The sequence below is a fragment of the Aythya fuligula genome, chromosome 17, assembly GCF_009819795.1.
Source record: "Aythya fuligula isolate bAytFul2 chromosome 17, bAytFul2.pri, whole genome shotgun sequence".
NCBI lineage: Eukaryota > Metazoa > Chordata > Aves > Anseriformes > Anatidae > Aythya > Aythya fuligula.
Window position 1 is genome coordinate 1,949,189 of NC_045575.1, and position 22,278 is coordinate 1,971,466.

Genomic DNA, 22,278 nt, shown 5'->3' on the forward strand with positions numbered 1-22,278 from the left:
AGCATTGTTCTTTTTTTCTTCACCCCTCAAGATATAGCCCATCCAGTCTTTTACTGGAACGTCCACAGTGATTTTTAAAAGCAATTGGTAAATAACCTACTACACCAGGAGTAATGTTCTTTCACATTGTATAATGTTGCAGCCTGTAAATCAGCATCTGAAACAAAAGTGATATCTCATGCAGTCCGCCAGCCCGTCTTCCTTCGCAGTATGTCAGCACCATCTGACTTAGAAATGATTGGTAACGAAGATATTGAGTTTGCTAGATCAAGTCAAAGGTATACAAGGCTTTATTCTACTAAGCTGCTGTACCGTGATGTGGCCTGTGTTGTTAAGTGATATGCTTGCAAAGTTTACCGTTATTTTTGTTGTTGTTGTTTTAATTGGGTCAATGTAACTGGAACTGTGCCTAATTATTCTATGTTCTCATAGGCGACGCCACGTTACCAGCCACAGAAGTAGCTCTTTCACTCTTCTGCAGTCACTGACCATTGAGGATAGCAGAGATAAGCCTACGTACAGTGTCTTACTGGGGCAACTGTTTGCTTTCATTGGAACAAACCCTGACCAAGCGGTGAGTCATTTAAAATGTTCTAAATCCATTATATTTTCAAATTCAAACCTCCATGCTGATGGGAGGTGTCCTGTTTGTGTTATTTATCAAGAAAAATAAATAAATATAACATCTTGTAGGTATCCAGCAGCAGTTTTCTGCTAGCTGCTCAGACCAGGTGGCGTCGTGGGAACACAAGGAAGCAAGCCCTAGTGCACATGAGAGAGTTGCTGACAGCAGCTGTTCGGGTTGGTGGTGTGACACATCTTGTAGGCCCAGTGACCATGGTACTTCAAGGAGGACCAAGGTTTGTTTGTTTTTTTCTCTAAAAATAATTTAAAATTTTGGTCTCTGTAGAAAGTAGCAAATTGCATTGCATAGAACAAACTGTGAGAAGTGATTAGTTGTGTGGGCTCGAGTTTACAGAACTAAGCTTTTAACAACCCCTTATATTACACTTTCTGGGGTGAAAAGGTAGAAGCTTTTAAGAAATACTTCTATTTGGCAGTAGATGAACTTTTCCTTTCATACTGATGTGACATTCACAGGTGGGTTTATAGGGTATCTTATTACCTTGGCTGATACTAAATTCACTTCAATTAGGTATTAGTGTAGATATAGCCAATACTAATACTATCATCTAAATATTTTGCAGTTATTTTGTTTGTAATCAAATTTCAGTCATGTCTCAGGTAAAACTTCCTTACTACCTTGTTTACATGTATCTCACATTAAAGCATTAAATAAATTACTTGCTGTTTTGATTCTAAATCTTCCTTGGGTAGTTCTTAATATATGATAATTCTTTTAAAGCTATATTTGGAAACTCATTTTATTTAACCTAGAAAATTATGATTTCAAATGTCTTGCTGCTAACAGAATTGAAGAGCTCACATGTGGCGGGATGGTGGAACAAGTCCAGGAAGCTTTTGGAGAGACTATGACGTCCGTGGTCTCACTGTGTGCTCGCTACCCCATTGCTTGTGCAAATAGCATTGGCCTCTTATGCACTATACCTTACACAAGGTACGAAAGTATTTCCTACAGAAAGGGAAGGAAAGGATCTGCAGTTGTCCTTATTAGGTTTTCCTATAAGGAGAAGTGTTGAATAGTATACTTCCTTTTTTCATAACGAGGAGTATCTGAGAACATCCTGTTAAATTGTCTCAGCATACAGAATTTCGTCTAGGGAGGGGAAGGGAGAGGGAAAACCATCTAATTCTTTTGTTAACTCGGCAATTAATTACTTTGCAAATTCTTGATTATCTTTGAGTCTGTTGTTACTGACTGAAAAGTTACTGAATTTCTCTTCTGATACAGGAGCGAAGAGAAATGTTTGGTACGGAGTGGCCTGGTACAGCTTATGGACCGGCTCTGCAGTTTAAGCAGCCAGACGGAATCCAGTTCGAATGAAAAACAGACTAAGAAACAGAAGGTGGCCACCATGGCTTGGGCTGCCTTTCAGGTGCTAGCCAATCGATGCGTTGAATGGGAGAAAGAGGAAGGTAGGGACGCTGCCAGTTGTACTTCTGTTGTGTGCCTGAGAACTGTCCAAGTGCATGAGAAGTGGTGTGAACATGTATTTAAAATAGGGCATTCATTCACTGACTTCAGCAGTGTTTGGGTTCCTTAGAACATGCAAATGGATATAAAAGAAGTTTTCTTGTTGGTGTTGTTTGTTTTGTTTTTTCATGCTAGCTTCCCCACCATCACCTTGTGTCTGTTCCAGATTTATTGATTGGATGTTGTATTAGGCTTTATTTTTAATTCAAAACATAAAATTTTATGTTTCTATGTGCTGGAGCAAAACAAAAATATTTTTGACTATTTTCAGTGTGTGGAGAAGAAACCTGTAGATAGGTACATCCATTTTTGTTACTTATAATTGCGTGTCCTTGAATTACTTTTAAAGGTGGTTCAACAGAAGCTGTTCACTCTGGTCTGGCTCGTCAGGTCTCCAGCCTTCTTACCAATCACCTTGCACGAGCCACAGAGTGTTGTGGTAATCAAGCTGCAGGAAATGATGCACTTCAAGATGTTCTCAGTCTTCTTAATGACCTGTCAAGGTACTAGGCCTTTGTTTCTGGAATATTTATATTTTTTCTGTGTAAGAAAGCAGGTGGGGGTTCTTGTTTTTTTTCTGACAGTAGTGAAAGTAAAATAACTTTCAAACCGTTCTGAAACCTGACTATAAACTGACACTTTTTTCAGTCTTAGTGTTTAATCAGTGTTATCAAGTGTTATGTAAGAACTGTTGCAGATCAAATCTTGTCAGATGTATTTTTTAAATATATCTTTTAAATAATAAATTCATTTGTTTTTCATTTCAAGATCACAATCAAGCATTCCTTTTTTTTTTTTTTTTTCTAACAGCAGTTAATTAGATTTTTTTTCCTCCCCCTTTCAGGAGTCACATAGGTAAAGCTATCCTGAGCCAGCCAGCCTGTGTGTCCAAACTTCTGTCACTTCTCTTGGATCAACGTCCTTCTCCAAAATTGGTTCTTATAATCCTCCAGTTGTGTCGTGCTGCACTACCTCTCATGAGTGTTGAAGACTGTGGAAATGTGGAACTGCCTCCCTGGAGTTACTCTGTACCCTCACTGAACAGTGAACAGGATGATCCAAGTGACCCAGCCTCCAAGATCGCGTCTCTGCTCTTAGCAAAGCTGGCAGATTATGTAGTACCAGGTACCAGCATCTTTTGGTGTCAGGCTAATTTGAGAAATTGCCAAGCAAGTCCTCTTTCTGCAAAGAGCTTCTGTGTTGACAGAAGGCTTGCGTAGGAAAAGGTATATGATATGTTGGTGTTCAAAGTTTATGATATTTCTGTAACATTTCTATCTGCCACTTTTAACTGTTTTCTGACTAGAATCTATGTCACAGCGACAGATGCATCTCGAGGGTTTTTTAGCATTAGTTTCCAGGCCAAGAAAGTTTGTTAATAGCACTCATACTATCTATTTGTTTATTCCTTTCTAATTCAAGGATGCCAGACAGTTCTTTCTCCAACTGCCTCTGAACCAGATACTGCTTTAGCAAAAACCAGCCCTAAGAATTCCATAAAAGGCGATAAAGATCCTGGAGAAGAAAGTGAGGCAGTGGATGGCAAACTTTCTATTTTTATTCATAAACGGGAAGACCAGTCATCCCATGAAGTGCTTCAGCCATTACTGAGGTAATCTTAACTCATTGGATTGGAATTATCAGCCAATTCCATTTCTTTTTCTCCTTTTTTCTTTAAGTGCTGCAGCTATAGGAAAAAATGCATCCTAGACATAAGAGTAAATGGGAAAGCAAACAAAATGTCTTCCAAATGTATCGTATTTCCTGGCAAAGAATAACACAATGCAAGAATTATCTACAGGGCTTATGCAGAGTATACTCTTACCTGGATTAATATGCACATCACTATACTGAATTTCTGGAAGGGCAGCATCAGAGAGGATCTAAATGTTTCTTGAAGTTTTCTCTTGTAGAAGACTACTGGTTAGAGCAGCAAAGCTAAAACAGACCAGTGTATACAGATATGTAAAAGAAAGAGGAGGCTGTGATGGAGCATGACTTGTTTTCTTTTTGGCTTGCTTACAAGCTATGTAAAACACTAGCAAAAGAACATTTTGCTCTATCTGTAAAAGATCACATGAAAAGTTAGCTATTTAAATGATAAGTTCAGTTTTTCTGATGGAATATCTTGTTACAAATATTAGACTATGTAGGACTCACAGAACTATGGGAAAAAAATGTCTTTAAAAGTTTTGCTTTTAATAAGGCATAGACTGGATAATAACTTGCTAGCTTCTTCAATATTCTTCAATAGCTTCTTCAGTATTCTTAGTATGCAGTCATATCTGCCTAGATTTGTCAAATAACCAACATTATTACCTTCTGCATTTTGCACTGTTTGTCTCATCTCCTCCCACTCTGTCAGTTTTGTACCCATGCTTTAAAACAACACTAGAAGATGCAGTTGTTGGATACTCTTAGATGAAACTTTAACTCAGCACCCTTAGGCATTTGTGTTCAGTAAAAATCAATTTCATGAGGCTTCTTTTTGAGGAGAGAAGGGTTAAATTGCTAGCAAATAACTGCATTCAATAGCAGTTAATTCCTGTTGTAAATTACAGTATAATTGTGTATGTTCTAATTGATATATCAAGTGTTTCTGTTGCTGTTGAGCAGTGTAGTTGCAAGGGTTGCTTTGAAATCATTTAAAAATAAGCATAATACATTAAATTGGGCTGTATAATTGAGATTTTTTTCCACCAACATAAGTAAAACTAATGTGTTTTAATTTTCACTCTAATAGTAGCTCAGAAGGTCGTCCATTTAGACTTGGAACTGGAGCCAATATGGAGAAAGTGGTGAAAATGGATCGTGACATGACTAAAGTAAGGAAAGAAATAGAGAAATACTCAAAGTCTTAAAAACTGGTGGCCAGCCAGAGCTCTGTTTTCAATGATGTTAAATCCCCTGTTACATGTTGTTTCTTTTTTTTAGCTTACAAAACAGTTTAGAAGGAAAACTCTATATAATGTTAGCTTTAGAGAGTTATTGACGTAAATGGTAACAAATGCTGAAAAATAATACTTTCTCTAACTATTGTAGGTCATGTTTAAGCTCCCTTAATATTCACTTTCCATAAGTGTTTAATGCCTGTTCTTGGTGTGAACTTTAAGCTACCTATTTAAACTCAGTTTTTATGTATATTTTCAGATATACTCAAGAGAATTTTTACAGAAATATTCATGAGTTCTTATTTGCTGTTTTTTTTTTGTGTATTGTTTTCTGGTCAGAGAAGAGAAGCTATTATGCTAAGAATAGAACATCTAAACACACTGACTCCACACTAATACCTGATCTTTGTATATGGGAGAGAAAAAAAGAGTTTGTCTCATGACTGGTAATGCATACAGAGGAGGATGTTTTGATGTGTTCCCAGTGCTTTTATGTATTCAGAAGGAGTAGAGTTAAATGCCAATACACTGTAACTAAATAGAACTAACATTATTTCTCTTATGACAACTATTTTCAGAGTGGCTGCTGTGAAGTTATTACAGAAGAAGCTGCTGCAGCTCTTCGCAAGGCAACTAAGTGGGCACAGTCTGGTCTGATAGTTAGTGTTGGGCCACCCATAGAAGCTGTCAATCCGGAAACAACTAGTGGGATGTCCACTGGAGACAAAAAGAAGACTGCACAGACATCTATTTGCAGAGAGAGAAATTCTGAGCTTGCCAGGTAGGTCACTTTGATTCTATACTTAGAACACATTCTACTTTTTTATATATTCTGGTATTTGTAGCACTCTCAAAAATAGTTTGGAGGTTCATAAATTTCCCTTTTTTGTGCAGTATATTGTTGCTGGTAGCTGAATGTTCTTTCCTTCTATTGTTTTGCAAATTTTTCTTTTCTTTGTGTATAGGACGGACCCTGTAAGACCATTCATCAGTGGTCACGTTGCAAACAGCATGGCAGCAGAGGTGATTGCTTTGCTGCATAGCTTGTTGATGGCACCAGAATCAAATGCAGCTCAGATATGGACAACAACTGCTGAAAAAGTAAGCAAGCAGAAGATCAGATACCAAACTGTGCACCAAGAATACATTCAGTAATGAAGGGAACTTAATTATCAGCAACCTGGAATAGTTCAGGAAACTGCCATTTTGTAACATATTGAACCAGGATGTGTCATTTGCATATATGTAGTTATCTTGCCTTTGCTAGGTAGCTACTCTGCCTTTGCTGTGGAGTCCTCTCTGGCATGGCCTCTGAAGGTCTACAGCATTGGCCAGAAAATATATGGTGTATTGCTTTTATGTTCCTCTAAAAGCTTTAACACATAATCCGTTGCTTAGGCTAACTCCCTGAGTGAAGACTTCTGCTAATATTGTGTGTATATCTCTGTGATCCTAAAAGTTATTAGGGAACAGAGCTAGCTTTGATGGTATTCGCACTTCAGAGGACTTAGAATATTCTGAGTTATATAATTCTCTTTGAGAACAAAAATAATTCTTCTGAGACTGTGTGGGCTGGAGGCTTGGGGTGTTGGGTTTTGTCTGAATTGTGCTTTGAAGTCATTATCTGGTATTTCTGCTTCTGTCTTCAGGTTCTGTCTCGGGCTCTGATGTACATTCCACAACTTGGGAAATATGCAGAGAGTATTTTAGAGAATGGGAGTAGCAGTGGAAGGAAACTTGCTAAACTTCAAAGAATTGCTCGACAGGCAGTAGCTGCCCTTTGTGCTCTGGGTGGCTTTAAGGAGACAATTAAAATAGGTTCTGAAGTTCAGGTAATCTGCTGCCTTTCACATTTTGTACCTTTAAATGACAACTTATGCTTTTGACCATGTTTTGCCTGCACTGGTATAACTGAAGCAGTGTGCAGATTGCCTGCAATTGTGAAGCAGTTTCAGTAACACTTACGTGGTGACTGCAGTTGTGTGTTGAGTTTCTGCGTGGTGTTAAGCACTCCGTGTTTCTTGTTTGTGAAACCATAAATCTTATGTAAACCTTCTTTGGTTGTAGGTTTTAGGTAAAGGAATAGCAGGAAGCATTGGAGTTGTGGCATCTATTAATGAACAAGAAGGTATAGCAACGGTCAAATTTCCACCTACCAGTATAGACAGTAGAAAGACCTCACAAGCATCAGACACATTAACTATTCCATTGTCTAGGCTCTGTGTTCCAAGATCTGAGGTACGGTAGCCTTAAGAATCTGATATAAAGTATAATATCAGTTGTATTTTGGTTTTTGTTTTGTCACAGCATACTGGCAATTAATCTGCAGCATGTAAAATGTCTTTCATCTTTGATTAAAGATGGCTTGTGAAGTTTGCCTCATTTTAACCATCTCTTAATATCTATATTTAAGTTTTCATGCAAGTAACATAAATATTCACCTTTTGGTGCTTAAAGATGTTCCGTTGCATACTGTGGTGGGATTTTTGTGTGTGTGTTGTTTGTTGTGTGGTTGTTTTTTTTTGCTTGCTTTGGTTGGTGGTTTGGTGCTGTTTTTGTGATAGTACAAAATGAGAATTAACTCCAGGTAATAAAACGCCCTCATTTCTTAGAAACTAACTACTTGAATTTAACTTTTTACCGTGCCCCCCCACCATCAGGCATTGCCTCTTCATAAACTGTCCATTACTGAGAAGGTAGTACAGGCAGTCCAGTCCATGTTGCTTCCTCAGGAGGGAAGTCTATCTATTCACACCTCACTTCCTGCAACAGGAGATGGCTCAACTCCAGTAATGGCAGTGGTCCGGCTTCTTGCTGAAATAAGAACCAGGTGAGTTGTTGTTTTTCTGAAGCACTCCAGTCTGTTTTGTTGACGTACAAAAAATGTTCAAGTAAATTGCACGGGTTCTTGTTTTCTTCCTTTGTTGGTACTGACATATGACATCAGGGGACAATGAAAATTTGTTTGCTTCCTTAAGTACATTTAGTGCCTGGATGTTCTCAAAAAGAGCAACAAAAATGAAGTGTCCTCTGTAACACTGGCAATGTACTGAGCAAATGCTTTATGCAAGTAAATGCTAGGAAGCAGACAAAAGCTGTCACTGGAAGTTCCAATGGGTAGCTAAGCATCCAGATTAAAAAAAAAAAAAAAAAAAAGATCAGTAAACATTCCGTCTTCTTTTAAAAACAGTCCTGAGTTTACTGAATTCAAAGTTGTCTTTACATGTATTGTACTCTTTTGTAATACTTTAAACATACTATTTTTCCATTAAGAGCATGCCTGGTGATGGCTCAGCTGTTAGAAGACAGCTCGTTCTGTGAAGAATTCATTCAACAGTGTCCAGCTGCTGTAGAAGTTCTTAATTTAGTAGCACAGGAATGCAGCCCTGGTAGGTATTCAGCACATTCTTGCAGCTTTGTCCTGTTCAGTTCAGAGATGTAACTGTTCTTAAAATCACTTCATGTTTTGTCCTCCAGCTACTTAATTTATAATAGCTAGTACAGGACAGCTGTCTTGTCAGTGGTAGGTCTGTTGTAATAGTAATACAAGGGTAGCTAATAATCAGGCTAAATCATTTCAACATTCGGCATAAAATTCAGGCCAGAATATGATTATGCTGTTGTCACAGGAGATGCGAGTCTTGGGACTAGCTCTTGAGTACTATGCTGAAGTCTCTTTACTGCTTTTGTCGCTATTTTAAGCTACTCTTTATTCTTTGATAAAATCAGTAATTTCTATACGATCTCACATAACCATGTATTTACTTACCAAATAGAAATTAAGCAAGAGGAAAACCATTGTATAAAATTGGATTTTGTCATTAATTTTGTTAATTAGGTGAGAGAGACTTTTTAATTACATATCTTAACATGTTTTATTTACAGTATAAATATGGAATTGTTGGACTTGAAGTTACTAGTTTTGCTTGGAACCTCATGACTTGATTTGGTTTGTTGTTTACAGGGGAGAGGCTCGTTGTTGTAGAAATGCAGTGTGAACGGTTAAGAATGTTGTATCGTGACTGTGCTCGACCTCCACCTCCTCCACTCCAAGCAGACAGAAGACAGGTGAGCACAGAAGCAGTGATGAGTATTCTGCCCCTTGCAAATGAAGTCAGCCACTGAGTGCAGAGGGTCTGCTTGTGGTGTTGGAGTCAAAGCCGTTGGATTTTATTTGAATATTTTAATATGAATTTGTGTAATGGGATGTGATTTCTTGTGGTTGAAGTTTTGGTAGTCGCATGTGCTGTCTTAAATGTGAATTTCATAAAATAGTGTATCATCGGATTTTGCAAGATGACTTCAAGTGTAATTAAGTCAAATGTTCTGTTCTCGTTTACAGCCCAAAGAAATCACTTGGAGCCCATCAAGAGTGTTTCCCCCTGTACGAGCATGCATGTTTTCGTCACATCTCACAGCTGTGACATTTTTGGCTGATCCTAGTGCTGGTGGGGGACTTCCTCGGGGCACATTTATTTATGCCACTTCGCCAGTTCCAGTGCAGGTAAGAATTCACAACCATACAACAGCTTGGTTTACTTAATATTCATTTGAGCATAAGACAGACAGAAATTTTTCTATTTTACCTGTATCTTGTAATTAACGTTTTTCTATTATTTCTAGGCACCATCATTCTACTGGGAAATTGAAATAGTTTCCTATGGAGATACAGATGATGACACTGGTCCAATAGTTTCATTTGGATTTGCTACAGAAGCAGAGAAACGGGACGGAGCTTGGACAAATCCAGTGGGCACCTGTCTTTTTCACAAGTATGTTAGAGATGTACATCAAAAATCAGTTTTGCTCAGTAAATTCATATGCTCCTTAGAGAGAATACTGTAAGCACATTGTGGTAAGCAACATGTACAATTTAAATGAAATACTAAAGTGATTAACTAGAATATTTCTTTATCAAAATAACAAATGTTGAATTGCCTCTTGTCAGTATTGTAGGCTTGTATACTTCAACTGGTATCAAGTTGTAATCCGTATTTGTTTCAGTGCTCTTTCTAATAATAATCTTTTTGTATTAATTTTTAGCAATGGGCGAGCAGTGCATTACAATGGGTCCAGCTTGCTACAGTGGAAGAGTGTTAGATTGGATGTGACTCTTTCTCCTGGTATGTAAGAGTACAGCTAATTTACTTAACTGGTATATCAAAAAAAAATCTCCTAAATGAAAGAGAAACTGGATGAGAAAACAAATAAATCCATGCTGTTCTTTTGGTGATTATATATTTTGATAGGTGATGTGGCTGGAATTGGGTGGGAAAGAACAGAAGGAACTCCACCTCCTCCAGGACAGCCAGCTAAAGGCAGAGTTTATTTTACGTATTGTGGGCAGCGACTTGGGCCATACCTAGAAGATGTCTCAGGTGGAATGTGGCCGGTTGTCCACATTCAGAAAAAGGTAAGCTTTGAACATAAATATATTGATAGATATTGAGATATTTATATATCAATTTTGATGCATTAGATACATCCTCGCTAAAGAGGCTGAGATAAAACTAGCCCAATACATAGTGCTGAATATATAATAACCCTTCCACAAGCATTAGGTAAAGCAGGCTCAATACTTCCTCTGTAGTATTTCCATCTATAAAATAGTAGTGATAGTTTTTACCTTTCCTGAGTTAGGCTGAGTTCTCATTCCCTTCCCAGTATTTGTTTTGGAACTTTTTGCCCTTGAAGACACTAACCATGCAGCTGGCTTGATGAGACTGCACTATTTTGTGCTAGTAGCCTTCCTATTATTATTCCTTCCCAGCAGTGACCTTGCCATGAAATATGCTGTATCAGGAAGCTAGATAAAAGAGAAGGTTCAAAGTTGGCAGCTTAATGCCCTCCCTGCTGCATCCAGTTTATAGCTAGCAATGCTGGGAAAAATGTGTTATGGAGGAGTGATCAGCTTATCCTTTTGGCTGAGTTCTTAAAGAGCAAAGAGAAGGACCAAAACAACCCACAGATAATTTTAATTCTTTACCTGCATCTTGTTCCAGAACACGAAAGTCCGTGCTAACTTTGGATCTCGCCAATTTGCCTATGCTGAAGGACAAGCTCACAGGAATGCTGCTGATCTGTGTATTGACCTAGCTGAAGAAATAAGCGCCAACTTTGAAGCATTGCCTTTTGCCATGGCTTCTGATAGCGATAATGATGCTGGCACCAGTATAGCTTCTGATCCTGGGACCCATGGACCTCCCTGTAGAATTGCTGCTGTTGCAACAGCTCAACAACGTAAAGTGATGATTAATTTTTTTTTAAATGTTAGAGAAAAAATTACAATTGATTAAATAGGATTTAAGCACATCCTGACTGCATTTCTTAGGTACTGCCTATTTAGGTAAAGCAGCACAATAAATATTGGAAAATACATGCTTATTTAATTTAAGACAGCAATTTAAAAAAAAAAAAAAGTTACTGCATCCTTCCTTTATATGGATGCGATATATTTCAAAAATCTCATTGAATACTTTTACGTGCCTTCTAGTTTGCTATAGTCTGATGATTTCCATGTGTACTTTACAGAATATGACAGTGACACATCTTGCCACTATAAAATGGAACTAAGCTACGAGAACTTCATCACATCAGGGCCTGATCCTCATCCCCCTCCTATTGCAGATGATGAAAGCGATGATGATGACGATGATGATATTCCCAGGGTAAGCAATGTGGCAAGACCTGCCTGCTCTAACTTGTAGTCTGAATATGGATCTTGTAATTCACATTTTTAAGTTTTGCTACACAAGTGTTTACCCTGCTTCCTTAAGGAAGATAGAGTTGTTAATAACTTTTTTCCTTTTAGTATACTAAATAACTTTCACCTTTGTAGGAGGATCACTATGCCCTGTTGGTTAAAGCCTGGGAAACTAAAGTTTTCCCTACAATTAGAAGAAGATTCCGTAATGAAGCTGAGAGGAAGTCTGGGTTGGATCAGATTAAAGGAGCTTTGCAGTTAGGTATGGCTAAGTTTCTTCCTGTGCTCATAGTTCCATGTGATGTGCAAGATAACATCTGTTTTGTACGTCTTACTGTATTTGAGGCTGGAAAATAAATGTCTTCACTTACTGTCTTTGAAAAGTGTTCAGAATTTGTTTTGAGATCGTGATTTTTTCCTTACTTAACCCTTTCAATTGAGTTAACCTTTAAATAGGAAAAATGTTTTTAGAAATTGTGGAAAAATTTGTTGTGAAATTGTATGTGAACGCAGAAATACTTTGGAATGATAATTTGGGAAGAGATTATCTACATGCATTTTCTGTTTATGGCTACATCAATGCCAGTCTTTTGTGAAACTTTAAGGAGGGGTTTGTAAGTGAATACAGTTTTGGCAAGATGGCTGATTTTTGGGAAAGTCACAGTAAAAGCAAAGTGAGAATTCTGAGCACTGGTGTGGAGCGTATGAGACTCTATCAGGAAACCTCCACTCTCTGTCTGTCAGCCTGACTGAAAGAATATTTAAGTAATTAAGTACCTCAGCTGCCTATGATGTTAATGACAACAAGAATTCTTAGTCCATCGGGAGCACTTATCCCAAGTGGATGGGGAAAATAACTAGCACTTTCTTCTGTCTACCAGGAATGGTTGATATAGCACGACAAACTGTAGAATTTCTCTATGAGGAAAATGGTGGCATCCCAAGAGACCTCTACCTTCCTACCATTGAGGATATCAAAGATGAAGCAAACAAGTTTACAATTGATAAAGTACGAAAAGGTAAGGTCAGCAAAAAAGTGTCTTAAAATGCTAAGGGGCTCTGGTACAAGGGATGTGCTGTACAAATTGTTTGCCTGAGGCAAGTGCTGAGTCTTCGTTGTGTTCTTTTCTGTCCAGGTCTCACAGTAGTGACTCGCTCTCCTGACAGTAACAATGTCACCAGCAGTGCTGTCGGAACAGCTTTACCCAAGTTTGCTATTCGTGGGATGCTGAAGACATTTGGTCTTCATGGTGTTGTTCTGGATGTTGATTCAGTGAGTAAAGATAGGTTGGGAAGGCACTTGAAAGATCAGCATCACAGATCTATGAGCAAATACGATTAGTTATACTGAACTGCTTACAATGCTGATTTGGTGCTCCTTTTTGGAGAACAAAATATCATTGCTGTGTTTGACAGTGCTATTTTTGGTGTTCCAGGTCAATGAATTGGTACAAGTAGAGACATACCTCAGAAGTGAAGGAGTTCTGGTTAGATACTGGTATCCTATTGACATGTTAGAAAGGCCACCTGCTGGTTATAGGAGGACTGCAACAAATGGATTGGTTACCCTCGATAATACCAATATCCAAATTCACAGGTAAAAAAGAAAAAATAAATTATGAAGGCATTTGCATTATATGAAATTCTGTATCAGATAATACAAGTATCTACTGCAGCCTTGCTTTGAGCAATAGTAAGCTTCTGAATCTTTGATAGGAAAAAATACTTCAAACTCAAAGCATGTTGTCTGACTTGTGTACAGATGGGATTTTTTTCTTCCCAGAATAGGTTTTATGAGTATTTTTCTCCCAAAGATTTTAAAGACATGAAACAGTAAAGGACCTTGATTTTTGTCATCAGTGACATGAAGCTGTTTTTACACAAACTGAGCAGTCTCCTGGGGCTTGAATTTGCAGGAAGACTGAGTCTGAGAGCAATAGTATAGAAAATGGCATATTTTGTTTAATGCAAAGTGATACTTCACCACATGAAAGCGTTTTTATGTATTCCTGTCTAACAGGTATTTTTTCTGAAGCCTACACTTCTTGTGCCATCATTCAGTTGCTATCTGAAGGCTCAAGAACTCTCTGCTGATGTTGTGGAGAGTTGATGTATCCAATTAAGGCATTTGAATAAAATAATTAGACAGGCTGTATAAGTAAGAAAGATTTGGGTCTACTTCAACCATTTAAGGCAGAATAAATTAAGTATATATATTTGGATACAAAGGCAGTTTGCTGGATACAGCTTATATTTTAAGAGTGTTGAAGCAATCAAATATTTTGATATTTGTGTTTTCTAGAGAACTTCTGCGAAGTGAAGCTGCGCTGGCCAAGCTCTACTGCCGCATGGCTCTTCTCAACATTTTTGCCCCCAAATCTCCACATATGTTTACTCGTCTGTTTCATATTCCTGCTATTCGTGATATCACTCTGGAGCACCTGCAGTTGCTATCCAACCAACTTCTTGCACCACCTCTTCCTGGTAAGCACTGATTTTTTATCACAGCAGTTTTTTGATATGATAGTTTTCTGGGGCCAAAAAAAAAACAAAAAACAAAAAACAAAAAAAAAATAAATAAAGTTTGGCACTTACTAATTAGCTATTAATGATATCATTTGAATAGATGTCTCAATGGACTCCTGATGGAATTACCATAGTGATACGGTATTAAAGTGAAATTCTTGCTCGTGATCTAATTTATAAATACTCAAAGTTCAGAGACCCTCATAAGATTCCGTTCAGTGTGCTTCTGTCCCTTTGTCATCAGTGGCCTTCTGTTTAGGAAGTAGGGTGGGGTGGGGGTGAGGAAAGTACCCATACGGGATACCTGTAAGGAAACTAAATGCCAGTTGGGTCTCACAGTTTTCAAAATTCAACTCTTCTTCATTTTACAAAGTGGTTTGTCCTTTTCCTACTGGAATCACAGATCTCATTAGAAAATATATGTGCTGAATCATGGAAAAGGATCTTGGGCTAATTCAAGTGAGTGTTAATAAAGGCAATTATCGTGACAAAGCTATTCTGCATGCAAAGAGATGTGTGTAACATGGCTGGGGCATAAGGAGGAAGTATGAATTGCTAAATAATAGGCTATTAATAATTGAAAGTAAATAATTACCATTGAAAGAGTGCCGTTCCCTCCTCCAATGTCTTTGAAACTTGGCTACTTCTAACAGATGCTGCATTGTAGAAGATCCTCTTGCAGAGGACAGCATTACTTTGCATGGCTTGGAGAATAACTTTTCAAGCTTTTTTCTTTTTTTTTTTTTTTTTCCTGTGGTTTAAAAAATAGTTTTAATCTACGTCTTGCTAATACAGTTTCCAAACTGGGGTTTTCATGAATTGCCCTGTCCTTTGTGCTTTGACTTCCTTCAGCTTCTCCCATTAACTCCAGAACAATGGTGGGATGTTGGCTTGAGGCCCGCTTGGGGCCACCCAACAGCAGTCCTCTCTGTATGCAGGGAAAGCCTGAGGACAGATAAAGCTGCTTTCACCTCATCTAGAACGAGTGGGGAAGAAAGCACTTCTGATCATTTGTCCTTGCTGTACTTATGCAGTTAATGGAAATGTGCCTGCTTTTGTATATGGGACAAAATAAGTCAGCTGTTAACCCGTACAGTGTGTGTCTGACAGGCCTCCCTAAGGGCTGGTTTAAGGCAGGTGAAGAATACAGCTGGCATTTAGAGGGCTATCCCATCTGGAAGCAATGGCATCAGGGAGCAGGTTTGGTCTTTGAAGGATCTGTTCTTCTGCTGACCTTCAGGAGGAGGTTTGAACTTGCTCAGGAGTGAAAGTTAGCAGCTTGTTATATTCTTTAAAAGCTTCTTTCCACTGTCTGTTTTGCAAGCTACATAAACATTTTGAGGTGATCTCCAAATTTGTCATATTCTACTTGTTATTACAGATGGAACAATCAGTTCAAGTTCTATTCTTTTGGCCCAGTCTCTGCAACACTGCATACATTCCCAGAACTGTGCTGCCACGGACCTCTTCTACCAGGGCAATTCGCAAGCCATCAGAGAGTGGCTTACTGTAGCCATTACTCGGACACTGCATCAAGGAGAGGAGAGCCTGTTAGACCTTACGAAACAGATCTGCTCTTTTTTGCAGGTAAAATATTTAGTAATGTTTTGTGAGCAGTGTTGTTGTCAAGGCCTGCCTTGGTAGGAACATTTACATGTAATTCTAACTTCCATAATGCTGTCTGTCACACTGAATTGTTTCTCTGGCTGGATTATATTGCTATTCTGACCATGTTGGGCACACTGAAAACACAAGCAGCAGCAATACACTGGATCATATTAAAATGAAGTGGCTGCACCCTACATCATTATTTGTGGTGCTATATTTTATTTGAAAAAGAAGAGGGGGGTGGTTTGCTGCTGCTGCTTGGGGGCTTTCATTATGAATTGTTACCTTACAGACTGCACCAGAACAGTTTCCTGCTGAAGAATTCCCAATTTCCGAATCCAAAGTCAATATGGATGTTAATTTTCCTGGGGCTGCGTTTGTAATTGTGTCCTGTAAGGAGAGCCAGTCTGGATTCCGCAAAGAGTAAGTAATTGAGGGGCTGTGAGTGGCCAAGATGAAAGTAATGCTGCCCGTGCTGCTGAGCCTCTGAGTACATAGGTACTCATTTTGCAGATTTTTCTCTTCTCAGAGACTCATTTTCTGGAAGGTGGGATAAATATTGCAGTGTTTCATCTTGTTTGAGTTGGGATTTTTAGTAGCTAGTTACGTTCCAGCTGCATTGTTCTTGGTCTTTTCTTAGCTCTTCCCTGTATAAAGCTCCTTGGGCTCGAGTGCTGGTCTATGGGCTTGGGCATAAAGTGAAGAGGAACGGCCAGTTAAACCTAATTGAAGCCGTGTGTTATCCTCGAGATGCTTCTCCAACCAACACAGGCCTAACACCTCCCCCAACAACTAATCAGTACCCTTCAGTGATCACCCCTACGGACAAGGTCCACATCAAACTAGGTAAAAATCAATATATTTTAAAAACTTTTAAACTGTATTCTTAAAATTGAGGCAAGCATAATCATTGCCTCTGTAGGAGCTTCCTATATTGCCACTACTTAGTAAGGAAGATTCTCATTTAGCATAAATTTAGCTTCAAAAAATAAACTTAACAGATATGGTATCACTTTCACTTTTTCAATGTCTGTAGTCATGGTGTTTTCACTGACCTTTTTGCTTAGGAGTATCTCCTCCTCCTGGAGCTGTGCTTGTCCTGCATTCTCTTCCCCTTGAGTTCCCCCTGGCAATGGCATTCACTGAACAGCTGTTAACTTGGAAATTGGAAGATGGAGATGGGAAATCAGAAGATGAACTGGATACTATTCCTGCTTCGGTTCTCTTGCAAGTAGTGGAATTTTTAGGTGAGAATGCAGTATTGACTTAGCAATGAACACCAATAATGTGCTGATTCAGCTGGAGGCTTTAGGGGAGAAAAGAAAAATGAGAGTAGTGTTTCTGATGTCTTCTATTGTATTGAATTTTTATGTTTCTGTGTACTTCTTTAATTAGCCATCCAGGTTTTCTTACTATTGACACGTCTGTTGGGGTGACCTTGTCTTATTATGCGAGTTGTAGCAGTAACATTAAAGCTACTCCCACTGAAACAGTGCTGACTCCAGTGCCTTACCTTCTACACACAGGGAACTTTCTCTGGACAACCGACATGGCAGCATGTGTGAAGGAATTGATATTTCATCTCCTGGCCGAGTTGCTTCGCAAAATTCACAATCTGGAGCAGAAAAAAAATCCAGCAGGATTGTCGTCTTCTATTGCCCTCCAGCTAAATCCCTGTCTAGCGATGCTCATGGCCCTGCAGTCAGAACTTCACAAGTTGTATGATGAAGAAACACAAAATTGGGTGTCTGGAAATGCATGCGGTGGTTCTGGCGTTGGAGCGGCTGACCAAGGAAGATTTTCTACCTACTTTCATGCTCTGATGGAAGTCTGCCTTGCTGTAGCAGAAGTAACCTTACCCATCAATATGAGCGTGACAGCTAATGTGATGTCTTCAACAAGTGCACCAAATCTTAGCGACTCTTCCTCCTCATCATCATCTTCTCCAGGACAGACACCACAGAGTCCAAGCTTGCTGTCAAAGAGGAAAAAAGTCAAAATGAAGCGGGAAAAGACATCATCTTCAGGCAAACGGTCTTCATCCAGAGCAGCTGAAACGGATGCTGCAATCCTCAGTATAGGAGGAAGCAAGCCTGAGGATATGTTATGGTTCCATAGAGCACTGACTCTGCTTATAATTCTCAGACACCTAACTAAAAAGGATCCGCAAGGGCTGGGTGTGACAAACGATGCTGTGGCAGATGCATGTCAAGCACTAGTAGGTCCCACTGCTCACAGCCGCTTGCTTGTCATTTCTGGAATACCAACTCACTTGGAGGAGAGTACTGTGAGAAACGCGATCAGAAAGGCATGCAACGCGCATGGTGGAGTCTTCAAGGATGAAATCTACATCCCTTTGCAGGAAGAGGACCCCAAAAAAATCAAGGACAAAGCAGAAGGAGGAGAATGCAGAACTGAACTGGAAAAGCCAACTGTCTCCAGCAGTGCTGACAGTTTGGATATCAGCAGCTCCAGCAGTGTCACGCCTGCTATGAGCGTTAGTGCTTCAGCATCTACAAGCCAGGCTTCCCTCTGCAGCTCGCAGGGCATTTCTCGGACCGTTAGCGACATCTCAGTTGACCAGTTTCAAGCAGGACTGGAGCTGGCCATCCCACCAGGACTGCTGGAACCACACGTTGTTTCCAGCCAGGAGAGTTTGGATCTTTCACACTGCAGTACCGGGAGCCTTGGCAGCCTTGGCAGTCTCGGGGAGCCGCTTGACAATGTGGAAACAGCATCTGTGTCTGATGTTGGATCAATGTACACAGTCACATCTCTGGACAACCAGCCGCTTCTGTCACGGCCAATCAAAGGTTTTGCTGTAGTGGAGGTAATCGCCTTTGATCACAAGGGGTACTTCTTTGGCCATGGGTTGGTTTTCTTGTTTGTCTTTAGCAAAAAGTAGTAATAATTTTGGTTTATGTATAACACCGTGATCTGACTTTTAAGGAAAGTGTGTTATATGTTTCCTTTCTTGAAAATTCTTCTGCTTAACTGAGGCCATGACTTGAATAATGGAGAGTGAAAGGTACTGTTAGTGCAATGTAGCTCAGCACAGGTGCAGAATACAGGTATGTCAGTGTGCATGCAAGACTAAGGAGACTAGGAGTTCTCAGCTTGGACAGGAGGGCTTAGTAACAGTTCTCTTCTCCACTGTTTTTTGTGTACCATTCACATAAATTTCATATAGATTCCTTCAAAGATTTGCTACTGGCCACTGCTGGAGATAAATTTCGAGATAAGTTTGACCCACAAGGCAGTTCTTTAATGACTACATTTTCACATATTTTAAACCATCTACAGATTCTTCCACAAAGTTACTTTAGAAGAGGTGATAAATTCTGTTGATGTGTGATTCAAAATTAATTTTTAAAAACATTGTAGGTGGTTGTCATTGATGTCAGGTCACTCCAGGTTTTCAGCTATGCACAAGAACTCTTCTCTTCCACTAACTAATCTGCAAGCAGCAGATTTTTCAGCAGTTTACCAAAGCACTGCCATTTCTTATAGCTTGTGAATTGAGAGAGACATTTTTGCATAGTCTGGGATTATATCAGTTTCCATTTTAGAAGAAAATCAGCTTATTCAAAGAGAACCTTCAATTGCTATTTTTAAGTAATTAATTGACGTAAAGACACCAGATTTGAAATAAACCATAAAGTGCATATGGAAAGTTGTCAGCATATTCACGTTGAAACATACTCCACGTCTGTAGCTGCTCTGACAATGTGTGGTGGTTATCCTCAGAATCAAAGGAAATTATTGCTCCTGCTCCCAATTCTGTGTAGCTGAGAATTCAATGTCTGTGCTAATATAAATATTTTTCCAAATGGAGAATCAAAGCAAAACCAGCAGAGTTGGAAATAACAACAGGTTATCTATGTGAAACTTCCAACTCCTTATCTGATATCTCTGAGGGCGGTCTCCAGACTAAGAAGCAAGGAAGAACAGTTTCAGCTATGCATGATTAATCACAGCATGATGGTCTGAGTGGCCGGGTGGTCTTAGAAGGGATATTTTCTAGGTAGGTCCTGAATTCTGTTATCAAGTGATCGATGTAGAAGAAGGGTATAAGAAATTCAATAGTGATTATTTACATGGAGAGAGGAGAAAGCTTAAGACCCAAATTAATATAAATGACAGTTAATTTGTTCTGTCAGAATTCCTACTAACTAATTTTGATATTTTATTTTTTTTTTTACAGATAAGGTCAAGAGCTAAAATAGAGAAAATCCGAGCCAGTCTGTTCAACAGTAGTGACCTCATTGGTTTGTCAAGTCTGGATGGTGAAGATGAACTGATGGAAATGTCAACTGAAGAGATTTTAACTGTTTCTACAGTAAATCAGAGTTTATTTGACACACAAGGGAGCCCAGCACTAGAAGACTATTTCAATGATAAGTCAATAAAAGGTATGTGCTTTTCATACAGGTAAATATCTCACGCTATGATATACAGAGGTCAGACTATGTGGTTGCTCATAATAATTACAGTATTGGGCAAAAGAGGTGAAGGCATTCAATTCTCTATTATAAATGGGGAGTTAAAGTACAGAGAGGTCAGATCTGCTAGTAGAATTTTTCTTTGATTTTTCTCTCAGAGCAGCTGGTGTGTCATGTAATATTCTAGCTGAATGTAAAACATCTTCTCGTGTTCCCAATCCTAAAGAGTTGCCACAGTATTTTGTACTCTATTGCATTTTTGTATTAGGTGAGAAACTGGTCCCAGGTGCTCGGGAAGTCCTCACAGAAATATTTAAGAGCTGCGTCCATTCTGAGCAAATGCTGAGCCTAACTCCAACAAAACCGATTAAGGTTGCTGACATCTATCTTAGTAAAGAGCAGATAAATTCTCAAACTCCTGGAAACCTTCTTCATGTGTTCTTCACAAATGTCCGCCCTCCAAAGAAGGTGCTAGAGGACCAGCTTACTCAGGTAGTGCTTTGAAAACTCTTTTCAGTGTTTTTTTTTTTGTGTGTAACTCCAAAGTGTTGGTTAATTTTTCATTTTTCTTGTGTTGGAAGATTTTAAGGAAATATGGTGTGCCCAAGCCGAAATTTGACAAGAGCAAGTACAACAAGGCGGGCAAAGAGCAGCATCCAGTGAAAGTTGTGAGCACCAAGCGCCCAGTTACAAAACCGCCTACAAAAGAGAAGTCTGTGCTCAATAGTGTCAGGTTAGTGTCTTCAGCCTACTGGCAATTTTTGATTTCTCCTCAGGATCTAGATTTTTTGACCTTCTTCTGTATTTCCTTGTACTGATTGTAAGAGGAAAATGTGACTTTGAGAGCATAGAAGACATCAAGCAATGGTTTGGGTTTTCTGAACAGGCATAAGGAAACTTTAATTCTAATATTAATTTTGTCCCTTAGCCGAACAGCTTTAAGTGAGAAGAAACCTACTGTAAAGCCAAAATCTCCTGAGAAGAGCAAACCTGAAGAGAAGGACCCTGAAAAGTCCCCCACAAAGAAACAGGAAGGTAGTAGCCCTATAAAACTTTCCTACACTGTTATATCTTAAAAAGAAAATACATTTGGGATTGGCATGCTTAAAGTAATGATTTGGTTTGTCTTTGTTGTGAATTGTTTTAAATTGGGCTAATTTAGTAGTATTTTTTTTTAAGTTTAGATTCCAGGCTAGATTGGACCTGTGAATAGCACAGTGTTTAGAACTACTCGAGAAGTGAGGCATGGTGGGCTGGGTAAAACCAGGAGGAAGTTGTCTTGTACACCAATCATTTTCCTGTGTGGTGTGTAGACTTTATAGGAAGTCATTAACTCTCTGATGGTTGTATCTCTACATTCAGTTCCTGAGGAGAAGTATTTGACACTGGATGGATTTCACAGATTTGTCGTTGACCGATCTAAACAGGATATCCGTAGTGTGTGGAGAGCTATTCTGTCCTGTGGATATGATCTACACTTTGAAAGGTAAGTTTTGGAAACCATTATGTAAATGAGATGCTGATTAATTGTGCTTGCTTTAAACAAATTCATCCCAGGTGTTCCTATTCCATGTAGCTTTAACCACTGTGTTAGTAACAAGCAAACTTCTATCCATGGCTGCAAGACCTGTAGAGAAAATTGTTGGTTAGATTCTTAAAACGTCCATTCAGAGAGTCACTGTGATGTAAAAGTGCAGTACACACTAAAGCTAACAAAAAATCATTTGCCACACTGCCCTTATTACTTCCAGATTGCATAATAAAGGGGCCTGATGAGAATTATAGATTGATCTGGTAGCAGTCTCTGGTCTCCTTCTGCAATGACTTTCTGTTCTGTTATTGGGTATTTATTTATGCCAGAGAGGGAACTGTTACTTCCTTGTTAATATTGTACAGGAAGAAAGTCCCTTAAACAAATCTTCCTTATCTTCCTGTGTCAGTCCACAAGCTAACTGCATCCATTCCCTTCCCCTGTATCTCCTTCTAAACATG

General features: G+C 39.0%; 1 protein-coding gene across 5 annotated transcripts in view; it reads left to right on the plus strand.

Moving 5' to 3' along the window:
- The window catches only part of HECTD4 (HECT domain E3 ubiquitin protein ligase 4), a 69,961-nt gene that overhangs the window by 36,888 nt on the left and 10,795 nt on the right, over positions 1-22,278 (plus strand). For all 5 annotated transcript variants that reach the window (XM_032198863.1, XM_032198865.1, XM_032198864.1 and 2 more), the window contains exons 30-66: positions 143-278; positions 433-574; positions 694-860; positions 1,433-1,579; positions 1,874-2,058; positions 2,466-2,619; positions 2,961-3,241; positions 3,539-3,728; positions 4,860-4,941; positions 5,586-5,788; positions 5,973-6,108; positions 6,657-6,839; positions 7,075-7,245; positions 7,668-7,837; positions 8,281-8,396; positions 8,972-9,075; positions 9,350-9,511; positions 9,631-9,779; positions 10,051-10,130; positions 10,257-10,420; positions 11,010-11,247; positions 11,539-11,675; positions 11,846-11,972; positions 12,592-12,729; positions 12,847-12,983; positions 13,147-13,307; positions 14,013-14,194; positions 15,618-15,823; positions 16,137-16,267; positions 16,485-16,690; positions 16,912-17,091; positions 17,371-18,674; positions 20,049-20,256; positions 20,555-20,778; positions 20,868-21,019; positions 21,215-21,321; positions 21,649-21,772. In XM_032198863.1, coding sequence (XP_032054754.1) covers positions 143-278; positions 433-574; positions 694-860; positions 1,433-1,579; positions 1,874-2,058; positions 2,466-2,619; positions 2,961-3,241; positions 3,539-3,728; positions 4,860-4,941; positions 5,586-5,788; positions 5,973-6,108; positions 6,657-6,839; positions 7,075-7,245; positions 7,668-7,837; positions 8,281-8,396; positions 8,972-9,075; positions 9,350-9,511; positions 9,631-9,779; positions 10,051-10,130; positions 10,257-10,420; positions 11,010-11,247; positions 11,539-11,675; positions 11,846-11,972; positions 12,592-12,729; positions 12,847-12,983; positions 13,147-13,307; positions 14,013-14,194; positions 15,618-15,823; positions 16,137-16,267; positions 16,485-16,690; positions 16,912-17,091; positions 17,371-18,674; positions 20,049-20,256; positions 20,555-20,778; positions 20,868-21,019; positions 21,215-21,321; positions 21,649-21,772 — 7,084 coding nt within the window. The remainder of the gene's footprint in view (positions 1-142; positions 279-432; positions 575-693; positions 861-1,432; positions 1,580-1,873; positions 2,059-2,465; positions 2,620-2,960; positions 3,242-3,538; positions 3,729-4,859; positions 4,942-5,585; positions 5,789-5,972; positions 6,109-6,656; positions 6,840-7,074; positions 7,246-7,667; positions 7,838-8,280; positions 8,397-8,971; positions 9,076-9,349; positions 9,512-9,630; positions 9,780-10,050; positions 10,131-10,256; positions 10,421-11,009; positions 11,248-11,538; positions 11,676-11,845; positions 11,973-12,591; positions 12,730-12,846; positions 12,984-13,146; positions 13,308-14,012; positions 14,195-15,617; positions 15,824-16,136; positions 16,268-16,484; positions 16,691-16,911; positions 17,092-17,370; positions 18,675-20,048; positions 20,257-20,554; positions 20,779-20,867; positions 21,020-21,214; positions 21,322-21,648; positions 21,773-22,278) is intronic.